At 40.8% G+C, this 24,431-nt stretch overlaps 1 protein-coding gene across 2 annotated transcripts in view; it reads right to left on the bottom strand.

The window, feature by feature from the left end:
* Positions 1 to 102: 102 nt before the first annotated feature.
* The window catches only part of slc12a7b (solute carrier family 12 member 7b), a 69,272-nt gene continuing 44,943 nt past the window's right edge, over positions 103 to 24,431 (bottom strand). Inside the window, exons 9-26 of one of the 2 annotated variants that reach the window (XM_020930774.2) lie at positions 22,025 to 22,192; positions 20,946 to 21,044; positions 20,769 to 20,826; positions 19,883 to 20,057; positions 19,691 to 19,809; positions 18,026 to 18,124; positions 17,671 to 17,790; positions 16,900 to 17,004; positions 15,074 to 15,242; positions 12,836 to 13,031; positions 11,756 to 11,925; positions 11,534 to 11,665; positions 11,129 to 11,236; positions 10,359 to 10,481; positions 7,888 to 8,060; positions 5,957 to 5,971; positions 3,862 to 3,995; positions 103 to 2,881 (exon numbers count right to left, since the gene is read on the bottom strand). In XM_020930774.2, the coding sequence (XP_020786433.1) occupies positions 2,790 to 2,881; positions 3,862 to 3,995; positions 5,957 to 5,971; positions 7,888 to 8,060; positions 10,359 to 10,481; positions 11,129 to 11,236; positions 11,534 to 11,665; positions 11,756 to 11,925; positions 12,836 to 13,031; positions 15,074 to 15,242; positions 16,900 to 17,004; positions 17,671 to 17,790; positions 18,026 to 18,124; positions 19,691 to 19,809; positions 19,883 to 20,057; positions 20,769 to 20,826; positions 20,946 to 21,044; positions 22,025 to 22,192 (2,255 nt within the window). In that variant the 3' untranslated portion in view covers positions 103 to 2,789. The remainder of the gene's footprint in view (positions 2,882 to 3,861; positions 3,996 to 5,956; positions 5,972 to 7,887; positions 8,061 to 10,358; positions 10,482 to 11,128; positions 11,237 to 11,533; positions 11,666 to 11,755; positions 11,926 to 12,835; positions 13,032 to 15,073; positions 15,243 to 16,899; positions 17,005 to 17,670; positions 17,791 to 18,025; positions 18,125 to 19,690; positions 19,810 to 19,882; positions 20,058 to 20,768; positions 20,827 to 20,945; positions 21,045 to 22,024; positions 22,193 to 24,431) is intronic. The other variant, XM_020930775.2, reaches the window with a different exon arrangement.

Below are 24,431 nucleotides of genomic sequence, written 5' to 3'. Positions count from 1 at the left end.
CAGACCCACGCACGTCGTTTTCAATCACAGTATTAGAAGAGAATGTGAGATGGGGAAAGTGTGTCCTCCTGAGACTGCAATAGAAAAGACATGAGTCGCAGATGGACAAAGTGACAGCGGCTCTGCCTCATCAGACACTTTTACTTCAACTGAAAAGATACTGAAAAGATACAACAAGGACCGGGTTCAGTTTCACTCAAGCACGGTCAACAAACTCCACATTTCCACAGGCAATCATCTTGTAACGGTATTTCTTTTGGATAAGTTTGGATTTTAGAGTCATTCATAAATCATAAAGAAGATCTGAATAGAAGCCTCTCTCCCTCCTCAGGTCACAACATTCACATCATTCAGAGAGCTTCAATGATTCATACTGATCTGGATCTAATGAAGCTACCATATTTTTCAGGCTATTAGTCGCTCTGGATTATAAGGCGCACTGTCATTAAATGGTCTATTTTCTAACTTTTTTCATGAATAAACTGCACCGGACTTTAAAGGAAACCCAACAGTGTGATGGGTGAGTGGTTTTGTTTGTTTGTGGTGTTCACGGTGACTCTGGGCTTTGTTCAGTTGTGGCGTGTAGGGAGGGTGTGTCTGGGACCAACGGATTGTCGGCGTGTTCGCAGTGACTCAGTTGTTCAGTTGTGTCTAGAAGTTTTTTCAGTTCGTTCCTCCGTTCCGTTCCTCGTCGGCGTGGAGTGATGAGTGTGTCTGTGGGTGTGTTTCGCTGTGCGGTCGCTGTCTGCTCCGTGTGTGTTTGTGTGTTCTGTGGGTGGTGTGGCTTTGTAGTTTACTGAAGTCGTGCTGGGACACCTGAGTGGATTTGTGTATAGGGCGCTCTGGATTGTGGGGTGCAGTCATTTTATGATGGGGTTAGAGGTTTAAGAGCGCGTCTAACAGCCCGGAAAATACAGTACTTACAGGAATCAGGTTTGGTTAAAGCCACAGTATGAAACTTTTTGAAGGTGAAACATTACCCGTGTGACTCCAAACACACTTTAGAACGTTCTCCGTGGAGACAGACGTGCCATACTGTCTGACTTTACTCCAAATACAAGTCAGGTTTGAGGAGACGCAAGCCTGTCTACAGAAACACACCTGTTTTTCAGCGTTTTTAGTGAAAGACAACGAAAAATGAAAAAGCTTTTAGTACATTCCTTGGCTAAAAAGTTACATAGTGGGGCTTTAACTATTTGAGTGAATCTATCAAGCTGTGTTGGTGTTACTAATAGTGAAATCTTGTGTCCAGCTTTCAGTTTGAAAACCTTCTTACCAGAGTTTGCTGTAAATGTGCTTGTTGAAACAGAACTGGGAGAAATACAGTCACAAAAAAATCAACAAAAATAAACCAATGAAGAGGAAATGAACACGACACGTTGCATCAGTGACACAGCTTCAGACGACACTACTGTGAGAAACTGTGGAGCTACACCTGACCTCCCCTCGTCCCTGTCCCTCGTCCCTCGTCCCCCCGGGCCCCACACAAAGTGCACTGGGATCCTCTAATAACTTACACGTTTAATTACACGCTGACTGTCATCGGTGAGTTTTGCTTTAAGCTGCTCGGTAACTCTACGCCCACAGTTTCCTTTTGGCACTTTTTCCTACAAAATAAAAGCCTACGATTAAAGTGATAAAATAGAACTTATTAAAATCAAGTGGAATTGATGCTATACAATTGTGTTTTCTTCGACGTGATTCCAAACTCCAAAACAAATTTTCAAAACAAAGATTCAGTGCACATTTTTTTTTTTGTTTTTTTTACAATTTTCTGGTGGTAATAGTAAAATAAATTATGCTAAATGTGTTTTCGAATATCCACACACCATCTTTGATGGTGAAACGCTATTCATTTAAAAAGTCTAAGAGCGTGAGCGACTCGAGGCGCGTTTTAAAAGCTCCGAAAAGCGATGCTACGATATGGCTATTTCTCCGTATGATAAATGACAGTTTATGAAGTCTGAAATGGTAGTTCAAATATAGTACCATCGTTGTGCTTCTATAGGTTTTCAAATTGAATAAAACTATCGCGTTGTTAATGTGACGTCGCTTCTGGGTCCATCAGCTGATTCAAAACTATTTTTCTTACATTAAAAAGAGATTTGTCGTTTAAAGCGGACAGGATTTGTGTTTTAACTGTGACAGAAAGTGCAAGTGTGAAAAGCTGAGGTAAGAGGCGACATTTATGCACTTGTAATCCTACGTTATGACGGAGTTCTACTACATTATTAACATACTACGTACAGTCTGTGTTTAAATGTACACTTCTGAAAGGTAAGTGTCTCTTGCTTGATGAAGAAGAAACAAAAACAAAGCTTTCAGCTTGGACCCTGGAGTGGCATCATCGCTTAACAACTCTCTCTACATTGTGCTCTGGGCTAAATTGCAACTATATTAAATGTACATAAATTGAAATTACAGCTTCCAAAAATGCAGACATCTAAGTTCTCGTGAGTTGTAATAGTCTTCAGAGTTTAGTGTCTCCAACAGTCCAGCTCACAGTCTTCCTCTGGCCTTCCTCCAACAGTTAGAACAAGAACACACAAGGAGAAAACATTGAACATTGAATGAACCATGAATGAAAAGTATAAAGTGTCTCTAGGCTCTACAGCGGCGTGCGGGGAGCAGAGGCCCGGCCAGGACGCACCCAATGCCCTGAAAGAGGTCCGTGTGTCAATCAAAAGAGTGGTCCCGCCTCCAGACAAACCCCGCCCCCAGCCCCCGTCCGCAGGTGGAGCGGTTTCCACGTGAACGGCCCGTGCGAGCAGGCGGGTGGGGGGTGCGCTTTAGGAGTAGATGGTGATGACCTCGCGGCCTCCTCCTCGCACCAGCAGCACGCGGTTCAGACCTTCCAGAAGAACCTCCAGGAACTCCATGTCTGAGCAGGTGAGTCAAGAACAATCACACTGGACAACAGCTCAACCTTCTCACATATCTATTTATCTATTTAAACTATTTCTCATTTGCCATGTTTACATGAGAGTATTAATTTCCGAATAAAATGTATTGAATTCTGAATAAAAATGAATTCCGCTTTAAAAAGTCCATGTAAATACTTAATTCCTAATGAAAATGACTGAATGAATTAAACTTAATTCTGAAGTAAGTGGGAGGTTTATTCCCATTTTAAAGCCAAATTAATTTATTCCTAGATCATGTAAACGTTTATTCTTCTTATTCTTCTCCACCAAGTCCTGGCTTTGGACTTTGATCCACGTCTCTTTGGATTTGTGAGCGGGATGTGGGAGTGGACTGAGGTAGAGCAGCCTCACTCACTTTGTCTTCTTCCTCCTTCTCTGACACTCTTCCCTTCTCCTCCTCAGCTGACAGCCGTAAAGTGTGATGAGACAATTCTCCAACTGCTGCACAATTATCAACGGAACCACTGCGGGAAAAGTTTGTTTTGTGTTTGTGTCCGTAGAGTAACAACAAACTGAGACGACAGAAAACCTTTCCCCACCTCCAGACGTTGAGCAGAATTAAATAAAGGCGATTTAACGTGTTTTCCATGTAAACCTCAATTTGGAATTAAACTCCCAAGGAGAATATTTTAATTCCAAACTATTTAAATCAGAATAATTAATCTGGAACTAAAAAACATGAAAACGTGGCTATTGTATAAAACCACTGACTGAGATTTGGAACACATGTACTGGTATAATGGATATGGAATGTATATGTAAGTGGAAAGTGTCAGTGAAAACCTATGCAGACTATTTTGCAGATTTTACATTTTATGTGTTATCAGTTCTTATTCCTAGTGTGTGGCTCTTTGCTGCCCCCTGATGGTCACTGAAACAGGGAGCACAGAAGAGCCTGATCCACATGAACATGTGCTGGAATGTGATTCAAGGATACAGTTCTCGTCTCCTCCGCGGTTCTTGGGTGGGCCCGGCATGTTGAGCAGCACCAGGTGAGCTCCTTGGGACTTGTTGACCACCACCTCGTTCAGTTTGACGGCCGTGTGCATGCGCCGCACGTTAGACTGGTTTCTATGGAGACGCAGAGTCAGGACACAAGAGCAGAGGTACAGGACAGAGACAGAGAGAGAGAGACAGAGAGCACCACCACAGAGCACAACATCACAGAACTGTGCACTGAGATTTATTCACTATGTTACAAACATTACATGGGATTATTTCAGTTGCACACCAAAGATTTTGGACCAGAGCAAAACTTTCACCAAACAGAACCGTCTTGGAGGTCAACATCTCCACAAACTGACTCACAGAAGAATGAATAAGGCTCAGTATATGTTTGTTCTATTTGGTCATTTTGAGTTGAACAGCAAATTGACAAAGAGACATCATTTTACATGTTTTCCCCTCACAGTACTAAAATGTACTACAGCCTTCTCAGACTGTTAATAGCAAACAATAATGAAGGCATGTTTTGATTATTACTAACTCTGTGTAAGAAATGGCTATGTGGAAATGTTGTCTCTTGTGCTCAGTTAGTACAAAAGGTAAAGACACATGAGTGCAACATAAAGCCACACAAAACTCTGCTTTCTTCAAGTCAATAGGAAAGTGAAGTCCCATTCCTATAACACGTTTTGTATATAGAGTTACGGTGTGCTGCTCTGATTTGAAACTTTAAAGTTGTTTCTATTCCATCCCTGACCACCAGAGGGCAGTGCTGAAAGCACTGAATAATGCACTGAGGGATGTGTGAAGTAGAGGTCTGTGTTTGACAGAATTTTCAGTCTGTCACATCTGTGATATTTTGTCCTGGTCCCACCCACAAATCTCGTGAGATGAGAATGTTTTGCTCTCTCTTAAGATCTATCAAACATGGAGAAGCCGAAAGGAATTGTCTAAAATGCATGTGAGATTAGACCACATCTGCAAGTTTAGGCTGCTTAAATGAATTTATTAATGCCACATAAAATCTCCAGCACAAATGATGTGTGATAGACAAACTTGAATCATTTGTATATTTTATTTTACACTCAGATTTTGTTTGTGGGACTGCAATGACCCAACGACTGCACCCGCAATGAGCTTTCAAAATGTGTCCTGCCCTACACTGTTTCGTGTCGGGTTCACGGCCTGCAGGAGTGCAGGGCTCTAATGTGAAGGGAGCATTCAGTACTTTGAGCAGCGCCCTCTGGTGGTCATCCAGGACTCATAGAACCATAGTTACATTTGTAAGTCTGGATTTCTTGCCCGGCCCTCGTGTGAGGCATTAATCCTGCACAGCAGGATGGACTCTCTCCATGTTTGTGAGTTCACAAACTTATCACACTGTCACATGTTCAGAAGGTAAGCACTCTGTGCATTTGTGGATCAGGAACTAAAGTTGGATTTCTCTGCTTGTTTTGCTGTTGTGACATTGCGACCAATCAGATTCAAATATTCATCATGATGTTCTGTGTTTCCTGATGTCTTTCACAGAGCTGTTCCAGATTGATCATGTGTAGAACTCAGCACAGAGTGACACACAGATGAGTGTGCTGTGAGCCTGGTTATGATGGTACACCTGATGAAAGCAGAACTTTGCTCATGTTTTCAGTGTCTGGTGTGATGATGAGTGACAGACACAAGTTAAAAGCAGCAGAGCGTAGACATGTGCAGCGTGGAGCATACAGTGAGACGCACAAGAGCTCAACAGTGACAGACTCCCCACCGTACACAACATTTCATATAGTTATTCAAGTTATCTTCAAATCTACTATAGGGTAACTATAGTATTAAAATCACGGACAAATTGGCATTGAGCCCATTCGAGACAGTACGAAGGATACATGCATGTATCCCTCACTGTCACAAATATACATGGTTTTAAAATGATCACGGCATTTACCAAGCTATTCCTGCTATTACAATGATGTATAGTGCTGTGCTGTGCGGTGGTTGACCTTGCGGGGGTCATAGGTCATGCACTGTTGAGCTGCACACACATAGACATGAGGAGAACATGAGGAGACAATGGAGTAAAGAGGATGACTTACAGGCTCTCCCACTCTCTGCAACAAGAAACAGGACAGAACAAACAGCCTTAGTGCTACAACCAGCTCCAGCCCTCATGCCCACTGCCCTACGCACCCACTGCCCCACAACAGTACCCTGCACTCCCATACAGTACCCCCCTCCCCACACAGTCACATATGTTAGCATAGATGTAGTAGATAAAAACGAGTAGTTCTTCTTTTCCTATAATATAGGATAATTGTTTTTGTCCCATATTTTAGAGCTCCTATATCACACAAAACTGATTCTCATGAGTTTTAAGTCATGTTCTAATGCTGTTACCTCCTCAAAAACAGACCTGGCGTGTTTTTTATTCCATTCACACATCTGAGTAACACTTTATTTATTAGTCTGTCTACGTCTCCAAAGTTCAAAATGCTGCCACCTTGTGATGTTGTGGTAGTTTTTAAGTGAACAGCTCCTTTGACCGTTTGTTCAGTAGAGTTTGGCAATTCCAAGGCTGACATTACCAAATGATTCTAGTGAAGGTGAAGGTGAAAGTTTAAAAACACAGTGGAGCACTTCCTGTATTAACACATGACATGACAAGGTGGAGTGGAGTGTTTTCCATTTGTGTGTTAAACGTGTGAATGAAACAAAACACAACAACAGGCCTGTTTGTGATGAGGAAACAACACGGAGATCAGAAAATAGAGCAATATGGGCCCTTTAAAGTTTCACAATGTAACTTTTCTTGTGAAGAGTCCATCACCTGATCATGTGCATGGAGATGTTATTGCTTTGCCTGGAATGTTCCACAGTATGACATTATCCATTTCCTTGGAGTTTTTCAATGTACTTGAGATTAAAACACCTGTAACGAAATGCCAGCTCAACAGGTGGTTATGCTGTGGAACACTACAGGCAGAGCAATAATATCTCTATGGACACAAGCAGGTTCAGGATTGGAAAAGTGACATAGTGCAGCTTTAAGCTTTTAATGAATCGGTTCATTGAGTTTCATAGGACAATACGTATTAGTACATTGTATTAGAACTGTGTGGATTAAGACGGTAGTTTTTCACTTCAACGTTAACACTTCATTTTGTAATTTTTGTAATGTTAAATAATGACATACAAATATCAACCAAACACATTTCAAATCTGCGCTTGACTTCATAACTCAGTACAGCCGGTGTCAGGACAAATCTTGGGTCATCAGTGAATACGTTTAAAAAAAGGTGCATAAATATCAGACTCTACTTCTTAGCACCTGACTGACAAAAGCTCATAATATGTATAATATGTATCGAGTGTGTCAGTGGTTGGGAGTGTGGTGGACAGGGCAGGTGCAGACAGGTGCAGACAGGTGATGAGTTAGTCTGACACAGGGACTCTGCTCTACATGCACGAAGCCAAGAGGGGCCATCCACACGTGCACTAACTAACACAGCCAGAGTGCACACGCCATGCACCTGTCTCATGTACAGCTCACAGGTTTAGTCTGAGTGCCAAGACTGTCACTGGATTCAGCATTTATTTACTAAGAAATGGACTGAAGTACAAACAATAACTAATACATTTCAAAGGATCTAAGCTTACCAGGTAGCGACAGTACGTGTGTTTAACTGTGGCTAAAACTGTCTAAATGACACTTCAACATCTATTTTTCATGATATGGGTGCCATTTTAAGGACTTTTCACCATTCTAAATGTATTTGATTTATTTTGATTGATGTTAATTACTATCTACAATTCAATGAAAGCTGACCTTTTGACCTTCTCATGAGACATGAGTAGCTCAATGTAGCACAAAAAGTTACTATAGCCAGAATGGACTCAAACTGTGCTGTACTAATACTGACTGAATGCTAGTCTCATGAACAGTGTGAGTATAGTATGAGTATACTGTGAGTATACAGTATATAGTATATAGTACAGTATAGTGTAGTATATGTGTGTGGGTGCGTACGGTTTCATGTTGAACAGGTCCCTCACGGCCACATTGGCGTTGCACTCGCGGTGTCTCCTCTCGGTGAACAGCTTGTCTTTGGTCCAGGTCATGTGCACGCGCTCCGGAGCAGCGTCTGCCTTGTCGTTAATCACAGTGTGTGACGCTGTGTTTCTGTCGTGGATCAGCTGGGCCTATAGCAAATGGAGAACGGGTAAGGCTCACAGACTTACACAGGTATTTTAAAGGAATATGTAGATCAATGTGCTCCAACGGCATATCTGAAAGTTAAATACAGGAAATCCTTATATTCTATAAGCATACACTTTAATCTCTACATAACTGCTCCATATAGCCAGTGCTGAAATGTACTTGAAAGTTTTTCTGTCAACTTGAGTACTAGTTTTTTCCCCCTTTTTAAAGAAAAGACCAACTTAAATCACGATTCTGTCATAAAGACAAAAATGCTCAAGATAAATAAAATATAACATGGAACAATTGGAAAGGGCTTCAACTGTTCAGATGATAAACCAACATAGAAACAGGTTACATCCATGACGTGTCCTTCAATAGCACATCCACTGAATACAGATACAGGTTGTATTGTAGCACAGATGAGAGCACAGGCCATGCACAGGTCTCATACAACATGCATGTGCCTCCCTGAAGCAGCAGCGGTGCACAGGAGGAGGCGGGACACCGTGTGTAGACATGATTCATTGAAATAGTGCATCATTTTTAATACAAAAGCATGTGCAGATAAAAACACAAATACATAAATGTGGGGTTGGTCTGGTCTACACCAAGTGGACACTCTTCAAGAGTTGTGCAGCTGAGCAAACACATGCACAGGTAGAAGTGTGGAGCTAGAGTTTGACATGGAGGACTGCGTGAGGAGGAGGAGGTCTGAGGAGAGGAGCAGGGGTGGGGCTGGCTCGTTCACACAACTCCTCTCAATGACACATAAACCTGTCCTTCAGAGGGAGTGATGAGGCTGTGATGATCTGTGGTAACACATGTTGTACAGCTACTGCAGCTACTGCCAGAAGAGTTTTTTCTTTAAAACTATAGAGATGTGATAAATATTGCAATATTTTGAGTTAAGATACTGTATTGACACTCTGATAGCAGAGTGACATATTATATGCAGTATACTGTGGACCATATTGTATCACCAGACTGGAGGCAAAGCACACTCCTAATAAAACTCTGTATTGTTCACTCACACAGAAGCTGCTAACTGCACTGACTGATGAAACAGGTGAAAGCACTGGATGCTCTAAGACAAGTCATACACTTGCTGTTCACAATGAAATGAATATACTGAAGGAGTGGCAAAGGAGAAATTTAATTCTGTCAACTGGACAAAAAGTTTTTGATTGAAGAGGTTTCCCAGCTCATCCAAACTGCTGCTTCAGTTCTGGTCAGAAGCTGGTGGACACTGCTTTATCTCTGCCTGAAGGAAGGAGCTAAATACACTGAAACTACTCTGAAATGAAACACACCAAGTTTCCGTTTCTTAGCTCGATCTACTGAACTGCACTAAGTGTGAACTGTACCTGAGTCATATTAGCAGAATCGTTCAGGCCCCTGATGGGTGCCTCCGTGCCTCAGACCCTGACCAGTCTATCACTCCTATCTCCTTTGTTTTGATTCAGGTCTTTCAGGATGAGGATGGAGTTGTAAATAGTGTTCTGTGGCTTTGAGATGGAGATCTCCAGTGAGGAGTGAGGAGTATCTTTGAACAGAAATGGAGGCCTGTATGTTCAGAGGTGTGAGAGCAAACATCAAAGGCCTGAATGATTCTGCTAATATGACACCCTTCCCCTCCCTGCAGCCAGAGTCCACCAGTGTCTGACCAGAACTGAAGAAGTAACTTGGACGAGCTGTGAAAGAACTGAATTTCTCCTTTGCTAAGGATCCTACCTGGATGACTGAGGGATTACACAAACATACTGAAGGAGTGGTATTCTCTTAAGCCCGGTGTCCACTGCACAATGTTTTCATGCACACTGTGTGATGGTGCACACCATCAATCATGGCTGTGATTAAAGTTTGTCGTAGTGATCAGATTCTAGGCTCCATGTGGTAAAGTCACCAAAGTTGTACCGGTTCACTAAGGCCAGAGCTACATGCTAGTCTTGTTTGTGTGTTTTGTAAAAGTCCTGTTCACAGCAGAGCTCTTCTGCTCTTATTCTAACGGAGCATTAAGCATTTGTGTTTACAATTGGTCACATGTTTGACAAAGATTATGTTCATAGACACAGAGAGAGGAGGGTTCCCGCCTCAACAAAGATTCTAAAATATCAGACTCTTTGAGTTGTGGGTCTTTGTTGCAATTTACATAAAGATTTTCCCCACAATGAGAAATCTTAGGGCAGACGACCAAAACAGTGCAGTAGACACGGGCTGTAGATGTGCTTCCTCTGACAGTGGACATGTGCATGGGTCATTGAGAGATCTGAGTGACTGAGGGAGATGTTCCGCTCTACCTCGTCCTCCTGGTTGTCGTCTGCAGTGGAGGAGTGCCGGCTCTGGCTCTGGCTGGAGCTCCCTGCTGCCTGCTGGTGCTTCCTCCGGATGGAGCTACGAGACTCATCTGTGATACTTTGAATCTGACGTCCGAGGCGTTTGCAGGTCAACAAGGAGAGGCCGGTTTAGCTCACTCACAAAGCTGCTTATGCACAACATACTTTCTTCTATCTATCACCGTCAATATGAACAAGAGCTAGTCTACAGCTACACTAAGGTTTAAACAGAAATATGCAACATCTACAATGTGTCTATAACAAGGGCTTGAACACACAGCATTGAACAGAAGTGCTGGTACTGAACTATGTCTAAATCTATAAACTTTACAGAACTAGGCCTGAATGTGGACTAAACAAGATCCAAACCAGTATAAACCAAGACTAAACCAAATCATCTAAGAAAGAACTGCCCTCAGGCAGCAGAGAAGGGAAGCCCTCATTTAGACAAGAGGAGCTATTTCATCCCTCTTGATGTGGACCAACAGTTAGTTTGTTTATTACAAGTTCTATGTCAAACCCATTCAACTCAGTCATTTACAAACCACCTCCTGAAGCTTCTGTGTGTGTACCTCCCACTCTCTTTCTTACCTCTGTCAGTATGTATGGAAGTGTATGGATGTGTGTATGTACAGTATGTATGTATGTATGTATGTGTGTGTGCGTGTACCTCTCGCTCTCTCAGTATCTGTGTGTGTGTACCTCTCGCTCTCTCAGTATCTGTGTGTGTGTACCTCTCGCTCTCTCTCAGTCCGGGAGAGTTGCATTTGTTTGAGCATCTGTGAGCGCTGCTCCATCATCAGGGTCTTCTCGTAGGTGAAGGCTGAAATGTCATTATCGTGCTGTGGAGGAAGAGACAACATTTTAGTAACACAGAATCAACATTAGAACTTGTGTTGTGAGTTAGAAGCCTTCTCAGTCTTCTGCTGAGTACCAAATTCTACCAAGAATTTGGTACTCAGCAGGAGAATTAGAAACTGTGTAATCTCTGTGACAGCCACCACCCATGGGAGAAATGCTCCACACAGTCTCTTAGTGTTGCTTCTTATGATGAGACACTGCTAACCTAAGTCATGCTGTCCTGCAGCTCTTAACTTTTCATTCTTAAGTTTCAAATAGTGTTAGTACTTAGCACATACCATCTCCACCACCTCCACCTCTGCGTCCAGCCTCAGGTGATACAGGAACATCTGCAGGTCCTTCTTCATCTGGATGCTGTTGTCATCCAGCTGGGCCACTGTGAAGATGCGCATCTTACACTTCCTCCAAACCTACTCCAGGGAAAAGGTCAAACAGGAAACATGAGTTTGTGTCAAAGTATCCTACAGAAGGATTCTAGCACACAGCAGTGAGAGGCAGACCTTGTGCTGGCGCAGCAGGAAGGGCAGCAGCATGAGCATGCCTCCATCATGCACCACCCACCACACGTCGATGGTGCCCTCCCCCAGACGCTCCTGGTTTGTGGGGAAACTGTCCACGTTCTTGGCCACCAGCAGAGCGTGATGTGTCGCTGTGGTCTCACGAATAGTCTCTGCAAACACACACATATTTTATACCTTTGATGTACTGAATAAATACACTATAATATTCTGTTGAAGTTGGTATTTTTTGAGAACTTTATGCAATCCTTTTGTTCTAGTTACATGACAAGTAGAGGTGGGTGATATATAAGTTCCAGTATTGGCTAATATTGATCTTTTATTTGTTGTTATTCAGCCAAAATTGATATTTGATACTGATACCCAGTCTCTATGTCTTTAACAGCAAGCTTCTGTGAGTTCACAAACTGATGAGAATTCATTTTGACGTGTTCCCGCTGTCACCCAGTAACAGGTGGACCAATCACGTCGCAGCACTCAGGTTTGTGTGCCCAAATGAGCCAAAACAAAACATGACATGAAACCGACAAACATACAGTAGTCTATTTTATAAAAAATACTGACTATTTAGTTTGTGAAAAATGTGCAGAGGGAAGTGCTTTGTGTATTTGTGGACAGGGAAGATGCTTTTCTCTCAGCTAAATGTAACAAAAGTTTGATTTTGACACTTTGATCAGATTCTAATATTTGTCTGTTTCCTGAACTCTTTCAGTGTGAGACATTCCAGATTAATAATGTGTAGAACTCAATTCAGAGTGACACACATATGAATCTGGTGTGTCATTCCCTGTTTGTCCTCAGTGCATCAGATCTGTCTTCTTGAACAATAATTTGATGTCCCAATTAAATATGTCTTATAATTATTTTTTACAAGTGAAAAGTTAATTTATGATCTTTACTTTAATATTTAAATATTACAAAACATTAGTGGGCCTTACTACGGATTTTAAAAGCTAAATATGGCAAATATCAAATATCGGCATCTGTAAAAAGCAAACAAACAAAGAAAAAACAACAACATAGATCCTAGCTGCACTGGTCTCTGGTTCCCCAATGCTGTACCTATGAAATTCTTCCAGGACTGGGGGTCGTTGGCCTGCTTCCAGGTTCCGGGCCAGGCCATGAGGACAGTGTTGTGCTTCATGCCCCCCAGACCTGCTGCCTGGATCAGGTGGGACACTCCGTCTCGCAGGTTTGAAGAGATCACCACATGACAGAAGCCTTTGGTGCGCTCTGCAGCCATGGTGGACTTGATATTCTGCACACAAACAAAACAGTAGAGGGCAATCAGAGCCTCTGCTCATGTTCAAAATGCAAGTCTAACAGTGATTTGGAGTTGTGTTTTGTTCCATTAACACATGTTTGAGGAACCATTTTACTCTGTTTGTATCTCCAAAGCTGAAAATGCTCTGTTCCAACTTGTGATGTCATGTCGTGGTGGTTTTAAAGTTTACAGCTCCTTTTACCTTCTGTTCAGTAGAGATTGGCAATGCCAGGTCTTAAAATATCCAAATGATTCTAGTGAAGGTGTATGAAGATTAAGAACATACTGGAGCACTTCCTGTAATACCACATGACATCACAAGGTGGAGCAGAGTGTTTTCTGTTTGAGACTAAATCTGTGTAAAACATGAAATGAACAGTAAACAAAACACAACTCCAGGTCTGTTTGTGATGAGGAAAGTACATTAGAACAGATCAGAAAAGTGTACTATGTGATTGGTTCTCTGAATACAAATCTGAAGACAAATGCAAATAAGGCAGAGCAATTGAAGCGTCAACGGCAATATAATCTTGACCAGTAGATGGCAGTATTCTATTACAATTCAACCTAAACATTCTAGCTCCTGTTTTTAACACTAGTGTGCTTAGGAACAGTAGTGTACAGTGAGGGATTGCCAGCTGCAGTTTGAAAAAAATTAAATCCAATTTGAGTTAACCAATTCACATTGCTGAAGAGGGACTTTGCTCTGCCTTTGCTCTCTGCATTAAGTCACTCCCCCTTCAGAGCGCTATCGCAACACAATCAGCATGCATCCCACTAATGACATGACTGCACATGATGCGTCACATCAGGTTGGTCAAGTTGCTGTACAGTTTTGTTTCATGTTTTTGTGTATTTCTAGAGAATTGTCGTGTGGGAGCATGGGTGATGTAGGCTTGTGGGAGGAGCCTTGCACAGATTCTTAGAGCTAACTGTAAAGAGGGTTTGAACAGGGCCCTAGAGAGAGTGCTAAAATACTCAGACATGCATAGATGACATCTAAAACCTTTTCAAGCATTTGTTTGGTGAGGGAACAATGTTATAACATGGTAGAAAGCTCAAAAAAGTAATTTCTGTATTGAAAGTAGAAGCTCCCCCTGCAGTGGAGTGTTTTAATGGAGTATTTTAATCTCGTTTTAAGATCCACATTTATTCTCTGTCTTTTATTCTCTGTTCTTCAATTTAATGTATTTATATATTGCTAATTCATGGTTTGATGTTTTTGCTTTTATTTGGTTTGACTTGATATAAAACTAGTACGATCGAACTGAGCATTCACACTTGTTTTTTTATTGTTCCTCGTCTCTAGGCAGCGTTTTGGAAACAGTTTTGTTTATCAAATGTGCTATATAAATAAAGCAGGTTTGGACACTTTGGTACTTTGGAGCAAACTTCTGAACTGGAAAAAGGCATGAAAACATGAAAACAACATTTAAAGAGCTCTATTTCCTGACCTGGGTCACAATGGCCGTGATTATATACATTTATATAATTAAGCCTTACACCTATCTCTTGCCATATTTTTTTGCTACTTATTTAGAATTTACATATATATTTTTTACTCTTTATTATAATATATTGTGATGTGTGAGCTACTGTGTCCAAGTAATTTCCCTTGTGGATCAATATCAGTTTGTCTAAGTCCAAGTCTAATCAATACTGAAAACAGTATTGAAACTAGATACTAATTTGAGCAGGTATCGATACTAAAAAAGTCTCACTGACAGGACAGAAATGAACCTTTCCTGAATGTCTTTAGAATGATTTTGAGCTGTATTAGAACAAGTATAAGAGCACATAGACTAGTATACGCCCATGGAACATACCTGGACCACTGAGGGATTACACACATATAATGACACATGAGAATAGAAAAGAAAGTACTATCATTTAATGTGGAAAATCAAACAGTATTTTTTAATCTCATAGTAATATCAGAATCGGTATGGAGGTATTGTGACAACAGTAGTCTGCCTGATGAGTGCAGGCTTCCCAGAGAGCAGAAGAGGGCGTGTGTGTGTGTACTGGAGTTGTACCTGCTCAGCTCTCTTGGCTTCTGCATCCTTGGTGAGGTAGGTGCCCTCCAGAACGTTGGCGACGATGGTGAGTCCTTTGCCTGCCTTGAGCTGTGTGGTGAAGGACAGGAGGCGCGGGTGTTTAACGCTCTGGTCTGAGTCCAGGTTTAGTAGCACCAGCACCTGAGGCCTGGACACACAGGGACAACAATATGTCAACATGTTCTCATACCGTGCCGGACTGACACTGGGACGATATATCACTTCCAGTTGCAAAATTTGATACTGATTTTTTTGGTGCTTCATTCCATTCTCTGTGTGCCCTCATAGAACAGATGAGTCAAATGGAAATAGAAGACACAACCCAAAACATGCTACAGGTCTCAAAGAACAGTTGCTAGTCAAGGTCAGTTAAATACCATCAATCAATTAACCTGCCCAGGGACTACAGGTGGAAATTAGCACTGATGCTACAACCTGATATACAATGCATCTCTCCTGTAAAAAAGGTTAATGTAAAAATTGTGCGCTCTCCTGGTCTCAAATAAATAAATAAATAAATAAATAAAATAAGAGCTTTATATCATTGTATGTTTACTACAGACTGTATAAAGAACTGGTCTAAGACGTTTTATACTGAAACAAATCACCGTATCAGAAACGATCTGCGTCCAGACACGTCGTTTCTGTGTCCGCAAGTCTTCCCTAGCCACACAGCTTTGAGCATATTTGTTTACGTTTTACAAAAATTAAACTTAAAACCGCATTTCTCATTTGAATATATTAAGGAGTCAAAAAACAGCTCATTATTGTGCGCTGATGCAGTTCAGCTTTTGTCGGACTAAAGGTCATGACTCAGTGACACTCATATGAGTGTTCTTTCTGTGACAGAGGGGTGTTCTGCTGATGGTGAGTCTGTTCTGTGCTTCTATAGTGTTGGAGATGGTTCATGTTAAACTTTTCAGAGATTACACGTTTGCAGGTCATATGCACAGACTGTATATAAGAATGGACATACATTCTAGCCTCTTAGTGTTTTGGCAGTGAATTACATCACGGTGCACAGACCTACATCAGCGTATCAGTGTTTTCAGGCGCCCACACAATGTCGGATCAGATCAGTTCTCAAATGAATTCGTGGGAGCTGGTGGCATCAGATCGTTCCGACTCTGGAGCAGTTTTCAGTCAGATTAGTGTGGACAAACACTGCATCCACAACCAAAACCACTCGAGTATGGAATAGTGTGAACGGGGCCGGACCCTGTGGAATCTGGACCGTGAGTAAACAAAGAGTCAATCCAGAGTGAAGTTGTTGAAGGTAATACCCTTTCCCACAACACCACTGGTTTAACAGGGAGTGGGCACTTAGCAACACTGTCAGTCAAACCTGTTGCTGACACTAGCGGGAGCAACCTCGGGGTAAGATGACATCTGGTTTGTCCTTTATTAATGTTCATATCTTGGTTCACAGACAAACATCTCACCTCTAAATTTGCCCCTATAACTGTCGGCATCGATGAGCTTCATTAAACTGGAGCTGAATGCCATGGGTGATGTCACACTGCCTTAGTCCACTTCTTTACACAGTTTATGGTATTCACGGATAGATTACCAGAGTTAAAATTTCAATCTGCTTGCAACTACCATCTTTGTATAATACATGCTCCTCATTCAGAGTTTGATTTGATTTGACAACAATAAGCCCCTAAAATGACCTTTCCAGCTTAGAGCACTTTTAGCTGAGTGCACTCTATTCAACACCTGTCAGATTAAATCAGGAGAATGAAACCTGCTCACTTCCTCCCTATTGGATCTGACTAACAGTGAAGAGACAGACACAGACATACCTCCAGTTCTTGGTGTGTGGGGGAGCGTCTTCCAGGCGAATGAGAGCGTAGCGTGCTGCGTTCAAAGACAGTCCACGAATCCCATCTCCCCACTCCTTCTCAGCCCTGGAATATTAAGGAATAGTGTCATTTATCGAAGACTTTAAGAACAAAAACCTTCCAAATCTTACAATATCAAAGTATTAGTAAAAAGTTATTCTTTTTAACAAGACAACTTAAAAAAAACATGTTATCACCATCTTTAGCCTTTATTCAAACTGTTTAAAGGCACTGTACCTGATTTTTACTGTCTTAAAATGTGAAAAACAGAACTACCAGTAGTTCATTTTAAACTTCTTGGACATGTCCAAAGTTATTCCTTGTTTATCTTTTGAGTATGCTAATTATTCACAGCACGTTTATAAGAGCTTTTCACAATTTACAGAGGCCAGACCAGTGTTTCGCTGTAAACCTAACAATAACTAGCATGGCACTTCCTGATTCTTGGCAGGCACAAAAACAGACAGTACACAGACAGAAACATTTTGGTCAAATTGTTGTACTTTCCCATACCACCACTAGGTGCTATCTATGCTGCTGCAGTCTGACAGTATATACTTCCTTTAGTTCCAGAAGTAAATATTACCTTGATTTTTCCCATAGACTTTTCAAAAAATTCAAATATTACAGTTCAAAGACATCGAGGAGGCTAAACAGCTATCTGCTAATATCCACTGTTTTAAGTCCAAAAAGGTTGTTTAAAACATTTGACATTTTCTGAGAAGAGCTTACCCTCTGTATTCTATATACTTGTAGATGCAGCCTGCGATGGCCATAGCCACGATGGCATAGTACCAGGAGGAGATGAACATGATGGCCAGACACAAGCTCATGCCCAGGAACGATAAGGTCCTGCGTCACACATATCACACATCAGATCCATCACATCATAGAACTATACAGTGTGGTGACGGAGGAGAGAAGATTAGGACTTAACCAAATCCACTGTCCTCAAACTCGCCACTAATCTGGGTAGAGGTGTTCCACAGATTAGAGTCATTTATTCAATGCAGGGAATATATATGTATATATACATATGACATAAGCAGATTTGGTGCATGATAATACGCTTGCTAGAAGAACTCACCAGTGGTAGTACTTGAAGCGTGGTCTCCAGTTGGGTGTTCTCAGTAAAGTTTGGACAGCACAGGCCAGATTGACAAACAGGTAGCACATGAGGAAAAACCTAGAAAAAGAGGGTTAAATAACATAAAATCATAATATGGTTTTCTACACATTTAGACTGGTTTAAATATGTAGTTACAGTCTTCCTGAAAATGTGAGACAGGTTTCTCAAGCAAATCACTGGACTTGAGCAGATCCCTGGACTCGAGCAGATCTCAGCTCTAGAGGAGCTCACATGCCAGTAGAGCTCTCTATACATTAAATAGCTTGTGCAACATTTTGGTGTGATATGACATCATGTTATATACAAAACACGTTATGTCCTGAGAGGGTCTCCAGTCCAGGGATCTACTCGAGCCCTGGGAGGATCTCGAGTCCAGGGATCTGCTTGAGTCCAGGGATATACTCAAGAAACCTGTCTCAGATTGTGTGTTTATGGTCACATTTTTATATAGTGCTTTTCCACCTTCAAGGAACTCAAAGCGCTTTACAACAAGGAACCAGTCACCCTTTCACACACACACACACACACATACACACACTCACACACACACAGACACAGACACACACACACAAGTGTACGCAGACACTATGGACAAGGTGGGTTAAGTGTTCTTCTCCTGGCTTTTCTCCTACACTATAACTGACTATGGAACAAATAGACATCATGAATGTCAATTAAGGGTTTACTCAAAACTTGCTATTAAATGTAGTTTGAACAATCTCTAAGTATTTTGTGATGCTGATTCATAGACAGAATGAATTTAAATGCCTTCTTAGCCCTCCCCTGGGCAAAGAAATTATCAAAATAGGGGGTTTTAAGTTTTTACTAAACAAAATGAATAAGTAATATTTCTAACATTAACAAATTGTGCCATATGGAGGACAAACAGTGTTCCATATGGCCAGTATTAATAAAAACATGTTATGTTAATAAAAACATGACAAATCATTAATCCTAGATCAAATTTATTGCAGTGTTTAGTCCATAAAGTTATTCCCCAGAGTGTGACAGGTCCACCAGCACTATTTACAGCATGACTACTGCTTGTGCAAGCCTGTAACATTTGAGTTTGATTTTGTGTCTTGGTGTTTTAGCTGATTTACATTACAAATGGTTTTCAACCTGGGGCACATTAGGCCAATAACAATGCAAATAATGGATCATTTGTGTTCTTTAAATCCAGACTCATGTGAGTGAGGGTTTTATCCTGCTCTCTTCTATTTAAGTGAATTTGATAATTTTATTATGATTATTTATGTTTTGATTAGTTTGTATTGAGTTTTAATGTCTTTCGTAATCTGTAATGCACTTGAATGACTTTGTGAACAAACTTTGTTCAAATTTGTGGTACCTGATTTTCAGTCTTGAAAGTAGGAAGTAGGTGTTTAACCTTAACCTGTTTCTAACGCTCACAAACCCTGCGGCACACCACAATAGATCAAATGTTTTCCACAAAGTTAGCCTTTAAAAACAGCCACAAAGAACCCATTTATGAGAAAACAGCTTTAAATACCTGATCAGTAATGTCTACATTCTAAGTCATATACCTAGCATCACATTCATTATTATTCCTTCAGGATTTTAATAGGTTCATACTCACAGCAACACTTAGCCTAAACTTACATGGAGAGGATGGGGGCCACACTGTCCAGAGAGGCGATGAGAATGCCTATTTCACAGATGCCCGCGGTCAGTAGCAGAGCCCAGGTAGGTTCCCCATTGGCTTTACCATGACCAAACACCTAAAGAGGAGCCGCTTTAGTCATTCTCATTCTCTTTTTCTGAATGTAAAACCAAACAGTGTGTGAGTGTGACCTGTAAGAAAGGCACTATTCCGTCACGAGCGATGGCCTGCAGCAGACGGGGAGCTCCGGTCAGACTCTGGAGTCCCGCCCCACAGCACGAGAAGAACGATCCGATGACGATGACCCAGGGAGAGGGCCACGACAGGGTGCCTATGACCAGGTTCCCCTTCACCGAGTCACCAAACCTGAGGGACACACAGAACACGAGGGTCAGTCTATGGAACGCACCAAGAAAAGGTCTACACAATGCCTAGCCAAAAGTCCACTCGTGCTGCCATGTATATGTAGGGTAAATGTGCACCTTTGTGTGGCTGTGCAGTCATTTATTTCAGTGTAACATAAGGAAAGAAGGAACACATTTTTTTTTTAAAACCTGTACTGCACTTATTTATACAGGAAACAGACCCAACCAAAACCATTAAGATAAAAGAGTATGCAGATCCCAACCCTTGACCATTTCACCGATGATAAATTAGACATTTCCAGATAGGGATGATATATTGCTTCCTAATTATATTATAATCATAATTATATATTGATATGGGAGGGTTTCTCCAGATATCAGCATCAGCACATATGTTTTAGTTTCTCATTTTTGCCCCTATCCTGTGAAAATACAAAATTGTGTGCATTATTTCATGTTTTGTCCTTCCAATTATATTAACATTAAATTCAAAATCACATCCCAACAGTTACTCTTTAATTTACTCTTAGTACTTTTAGTAGTAGTACAAATACTTGTTTACTCACACCTGAACAATTTCTTTGTACTTCTACGCGAGTCATTTTTATTTTGAAGTAACATTGCTTTTAACATGTACTCTATGGGTGATTTATTTTATTTATTCACAAGATTAAAGTCAGGTGACCCAGTTTTAAGAGAGAATAGGACTTACTTGTCTCGCAGCAAAACCCCCTCGATACAAGCTCCAAACAGCACCACACATGTCACATCTGTCCAACTGTCAAGGGCTCCAACACAAACAGTATACAGTTAGATCCTGCTCTCTTCAAATCCAAATCACAAGCAAAGATAACTTAAATATAGTTTAAGTGATGTCTGTGAAGGATACAAATGAAGGAAGTGGTAGCAATGGCCAAAATGGTGCCAATGGGGATGGACCTCTGGGCATCCCTCAGATCCCCTGAGCGGTTGGACCCCGCCATGATACCTGCACACAGAGAGCACACACACACATGGATGCAGCACTAACCGGTTATGATATTGGCTGTGTCCGTTTGTAGAGACTGAGGGGTTAGGGACTAGGGCAGACATACACTACTACAATCAGGTCATGTGACCCTGGTATAAACTCTGATTTCTGTCATAAATAACGATCGATTGGCATTTGTGGGCTATATTAATGAACAAATGATAACCATACAAGTTATTTTTCAAGTTGGATCTCATGTAAATGAAATTAATTATTCAACTTTTTGTCTGAGGTGGGGAAATGATTGCTCTTTAACAGCTTGAGCTAAGGTAAAGGACTAACTGTGCTTCTGTCCGTGTTCATTCAGTCATGCTGTGTCCAGAGACTTGTCTCTGTCCACTGTTGTTTTTCCCACTCTCACAATGCATTGTGGTCTATATTGACCGGTCGAGAGACCGGTGCTGGATGCTACTTCTCAACGTGCATTGAGGGAAATTTTGAGTGCATTACTTTTTCACTCAGTGGACATTTGAACACCACTAACAATGGTGTGACCCCTAAACAGTGCTGTAAGGAGGGAAGAGTGTGGACATTCAGACACAGCCTTTGATTGTACATGTGGAGGATTTTGGTTTCAGAAATGTTACTTTTTTTTATAAAAATCCAGTGACAAAACAAAATAATCCACTAATAAAACTACTGCATATCGCATCAGGATTGTGAAGTTGTATTGTCTTGTTGTGTATCATGCTCTTGTATATTTATGAAAATGGCCATGTGGGCCTCTTCAGGCATGGTTTTGATGTGGTAACAAAGTAAACTTTATATGTATTGGGCTTTTCACCGATTTAGAGAGAGCAGGTACTTAAAGTAAATAACAATGGGAAACTTATAATTTGGTAGAAAGCTCACAAAAGTCAATTTTTCTAAATAATTACAATGGAATGATATGAACCATAGATATACTAAATAAAAGAGTTGTGTTGCAGTTGCATTACCGGTGACGGAGGGGAAGTAGATTCCCACGAGCAGAGTGAAGAAGGTGGTGATGTCGTTGACCACGTATGGCATGTACTTGTCCCTAGAAGACTCAAGCGCAGGCACAGAGACTTCCTCAGGGTCCTCTACAATTGTCCCCAGAGGGGCGTATGCAGACCACAGGTTCTCTGCACACAGGACAACAACACACATCAATACAGGTCACTCTTTTACATAAACATTAGGCTTCTCTGTGACAATACATGTGATAAAGTTCATTTGGACATTTTCCTACTGGATTTGTTACTGTATGTAACATTAGCTTAGCTGTAAAAACCTAAAATGCCTCTCTCTGATCTGAATGGTCTCTCCCTAAACCCCAGCACCTGCAACATAATGAGTCAGTGCTAGTGCAGCCTCTGCAGCTCAGGGGGGAATTATGGAGGTTCTGAGCTTTTACATGAGGCCTGTCCATTAACTGAGAATGAGAAAAACATATGTGCTCTGGCAGTACACTTTCAATTATAACTGCAGTTCCTGTTTTAAAACTGTAAGAGTACACACAGTTTCTTTAAACTAATATTAATAAAAATATATAATAACTTTTTTTGAAGAGAAAATCTTCCTGAATGACACAAAAGCTGCATTAACTTTCACTAAAATATTCATTAAAATGGCGCCACAATGAGATCTCGCTCTATGCGAGAGCGCTGGAGCTTATCTGAAATAAACTCAAACTGATCAGACTCTGCACACACTTTTGACTTAAACTATGAAAAGAATGCGTGAGCTCAGGAGATTCCAGTGAAACAAGGCTGAGCCATCATTATGCAATGCTCACACTATCCAGAGTGTAATCTGTGACAAACCCAGCTCACATCATGGTTACTCAAGGCTTGAATCTGAGGTGAGCTTTAGAAACACTGCAATCACTTTGTCCAAACATAGATTTGGGAAAGTTTGAGAAAGGCTTTAATCAACAAATCCACCCACTGAAACACTGCCATAATCAGATACTCAGATACAGGAGGCTCTGGAACAACAGCAGATCAGATCTGCAGCAGGTCAGATCAGATCAGCCATAGCTCACCACTCTCAAATGTAAAATTACAGATTTGATCTTTTTCCTTGTAAGCCAGCACATGTTTGTTTTGACCTGAGCAGACCACGTGATTCTTTAAGCCCACACAACAAACATTAGTAAAATAGGAAAAGTGTGTAGTCTTTGCTGGCCAAACACTCAAAACAAGCCTGCAATGGCAGTCTTCTCAGTCCTCTAATCAGTAGGTAATCAGGAGTCTGGACATTTTTGCAAAGGTGGGTAGTACCCAGTTCCATTTACTTGAGCAACTTTTTAAAGCAACATTCAGAGAACTGTTCTAGCAGCATAATTTTACTCCTAATTGAGTATTTAACAGTAATCTGTGCTGACAATATGAAATGATTTGAACATTTGTGTTACTTGCATCCTTCCTCGAGATATGATTTCATTTGTTTTCCCTAATTTTGCTGTCTATCCTTTGAAAATACCAGATTTTAATATTTCATGTTTGTTTGCAAATTATAAATAAGTTGTTAGATCCAGACAGTTACTCTTAATTGAGGAGTAGCCTTCCCAAATAAAAAAAAAAAAAAAGTATGGGCCAATACTTTGCACTTCTATTTTAGTAATATTATTTTGAAGTAATGTTCCTCTTACGTACACTACCTCCTCTGCATTTTAGTATCAGCTTGGAAACAGTTAGGAAATGATTTTAACAAACTCCCTCCTCCACAGCCCTGAAAGACAGCTCTATGTAAGCTGAGCAGAGCTGTGTACCAATGAGTGACAGACACACTGGGAAAGGGTTATTAGATTATAGGTTCATAGGTGTGGGAGATAGTGACAAAAGTGAATATATTCTAAACATAACTAAGTAGGTTTAGTTTCATTCAAATGTTTGCATAACCCTTTATTCTATTATCTATTATTTATTATTCTGTCTACATCTCCTTATCTCAAAAAGCTCTGCTCCACCTTAAGATTTTCATGAGATGTTTGCAAGTTAAAAACTTTAGTTCAGTAGAGATGGGCAATTCCAGGGCAGAAATGACCCAAGTGACTCCATGTGGAGTTTAAAAAGAGAGCGGAGCACTTCCTGTATAACCACATGACATCAGAAGGTGAAGTGTTTTCAGTTTGAAAGTCAAGTGTTTTGAGTTTGAAAGAAGAACTCTAAAGATGCAGGGATTGTGAATTAAACATGTGTGAATGAAACAAAACAACTCCGAGTCTATTTGTGATGAAAAAATAATGTAATAAAAAAAATAAAAATAAAATAAATTGATATCGGCTTTTAAAACCTATTTATTCAACCCTCTAAAGCTCAAATCTGATCTTAGAAAAATGGCTAAACTCTCCCACTATTGCAAAGAAATTGTCTTCAT

This window comes from Boleophthalmus pectinirostris, unplaced genomic scaffold (genome assembly GCF_026225935.1).
Source record: "Boleophthalmus pectinirostris isolate CB_2022bp ecotype Guang Dong unplaced genomic scaffold, ASM2622593v1 HiC_scaffold_15, whole genome shotgun sequence".
In the NCBI taxonomy this organism is placed as follows: domain Eukaryota; kingdom Metazoa; phylum Chordata; class Actinopteri; order Gobiiformes; family Gobiidae; genus Boleophthalmus; species Boleophthalmus pectinirostris.
Note: the sequence above shows the minus strand (reverse complement) of the source record. Positions and strands in the feature narration are given on the sequence as shown.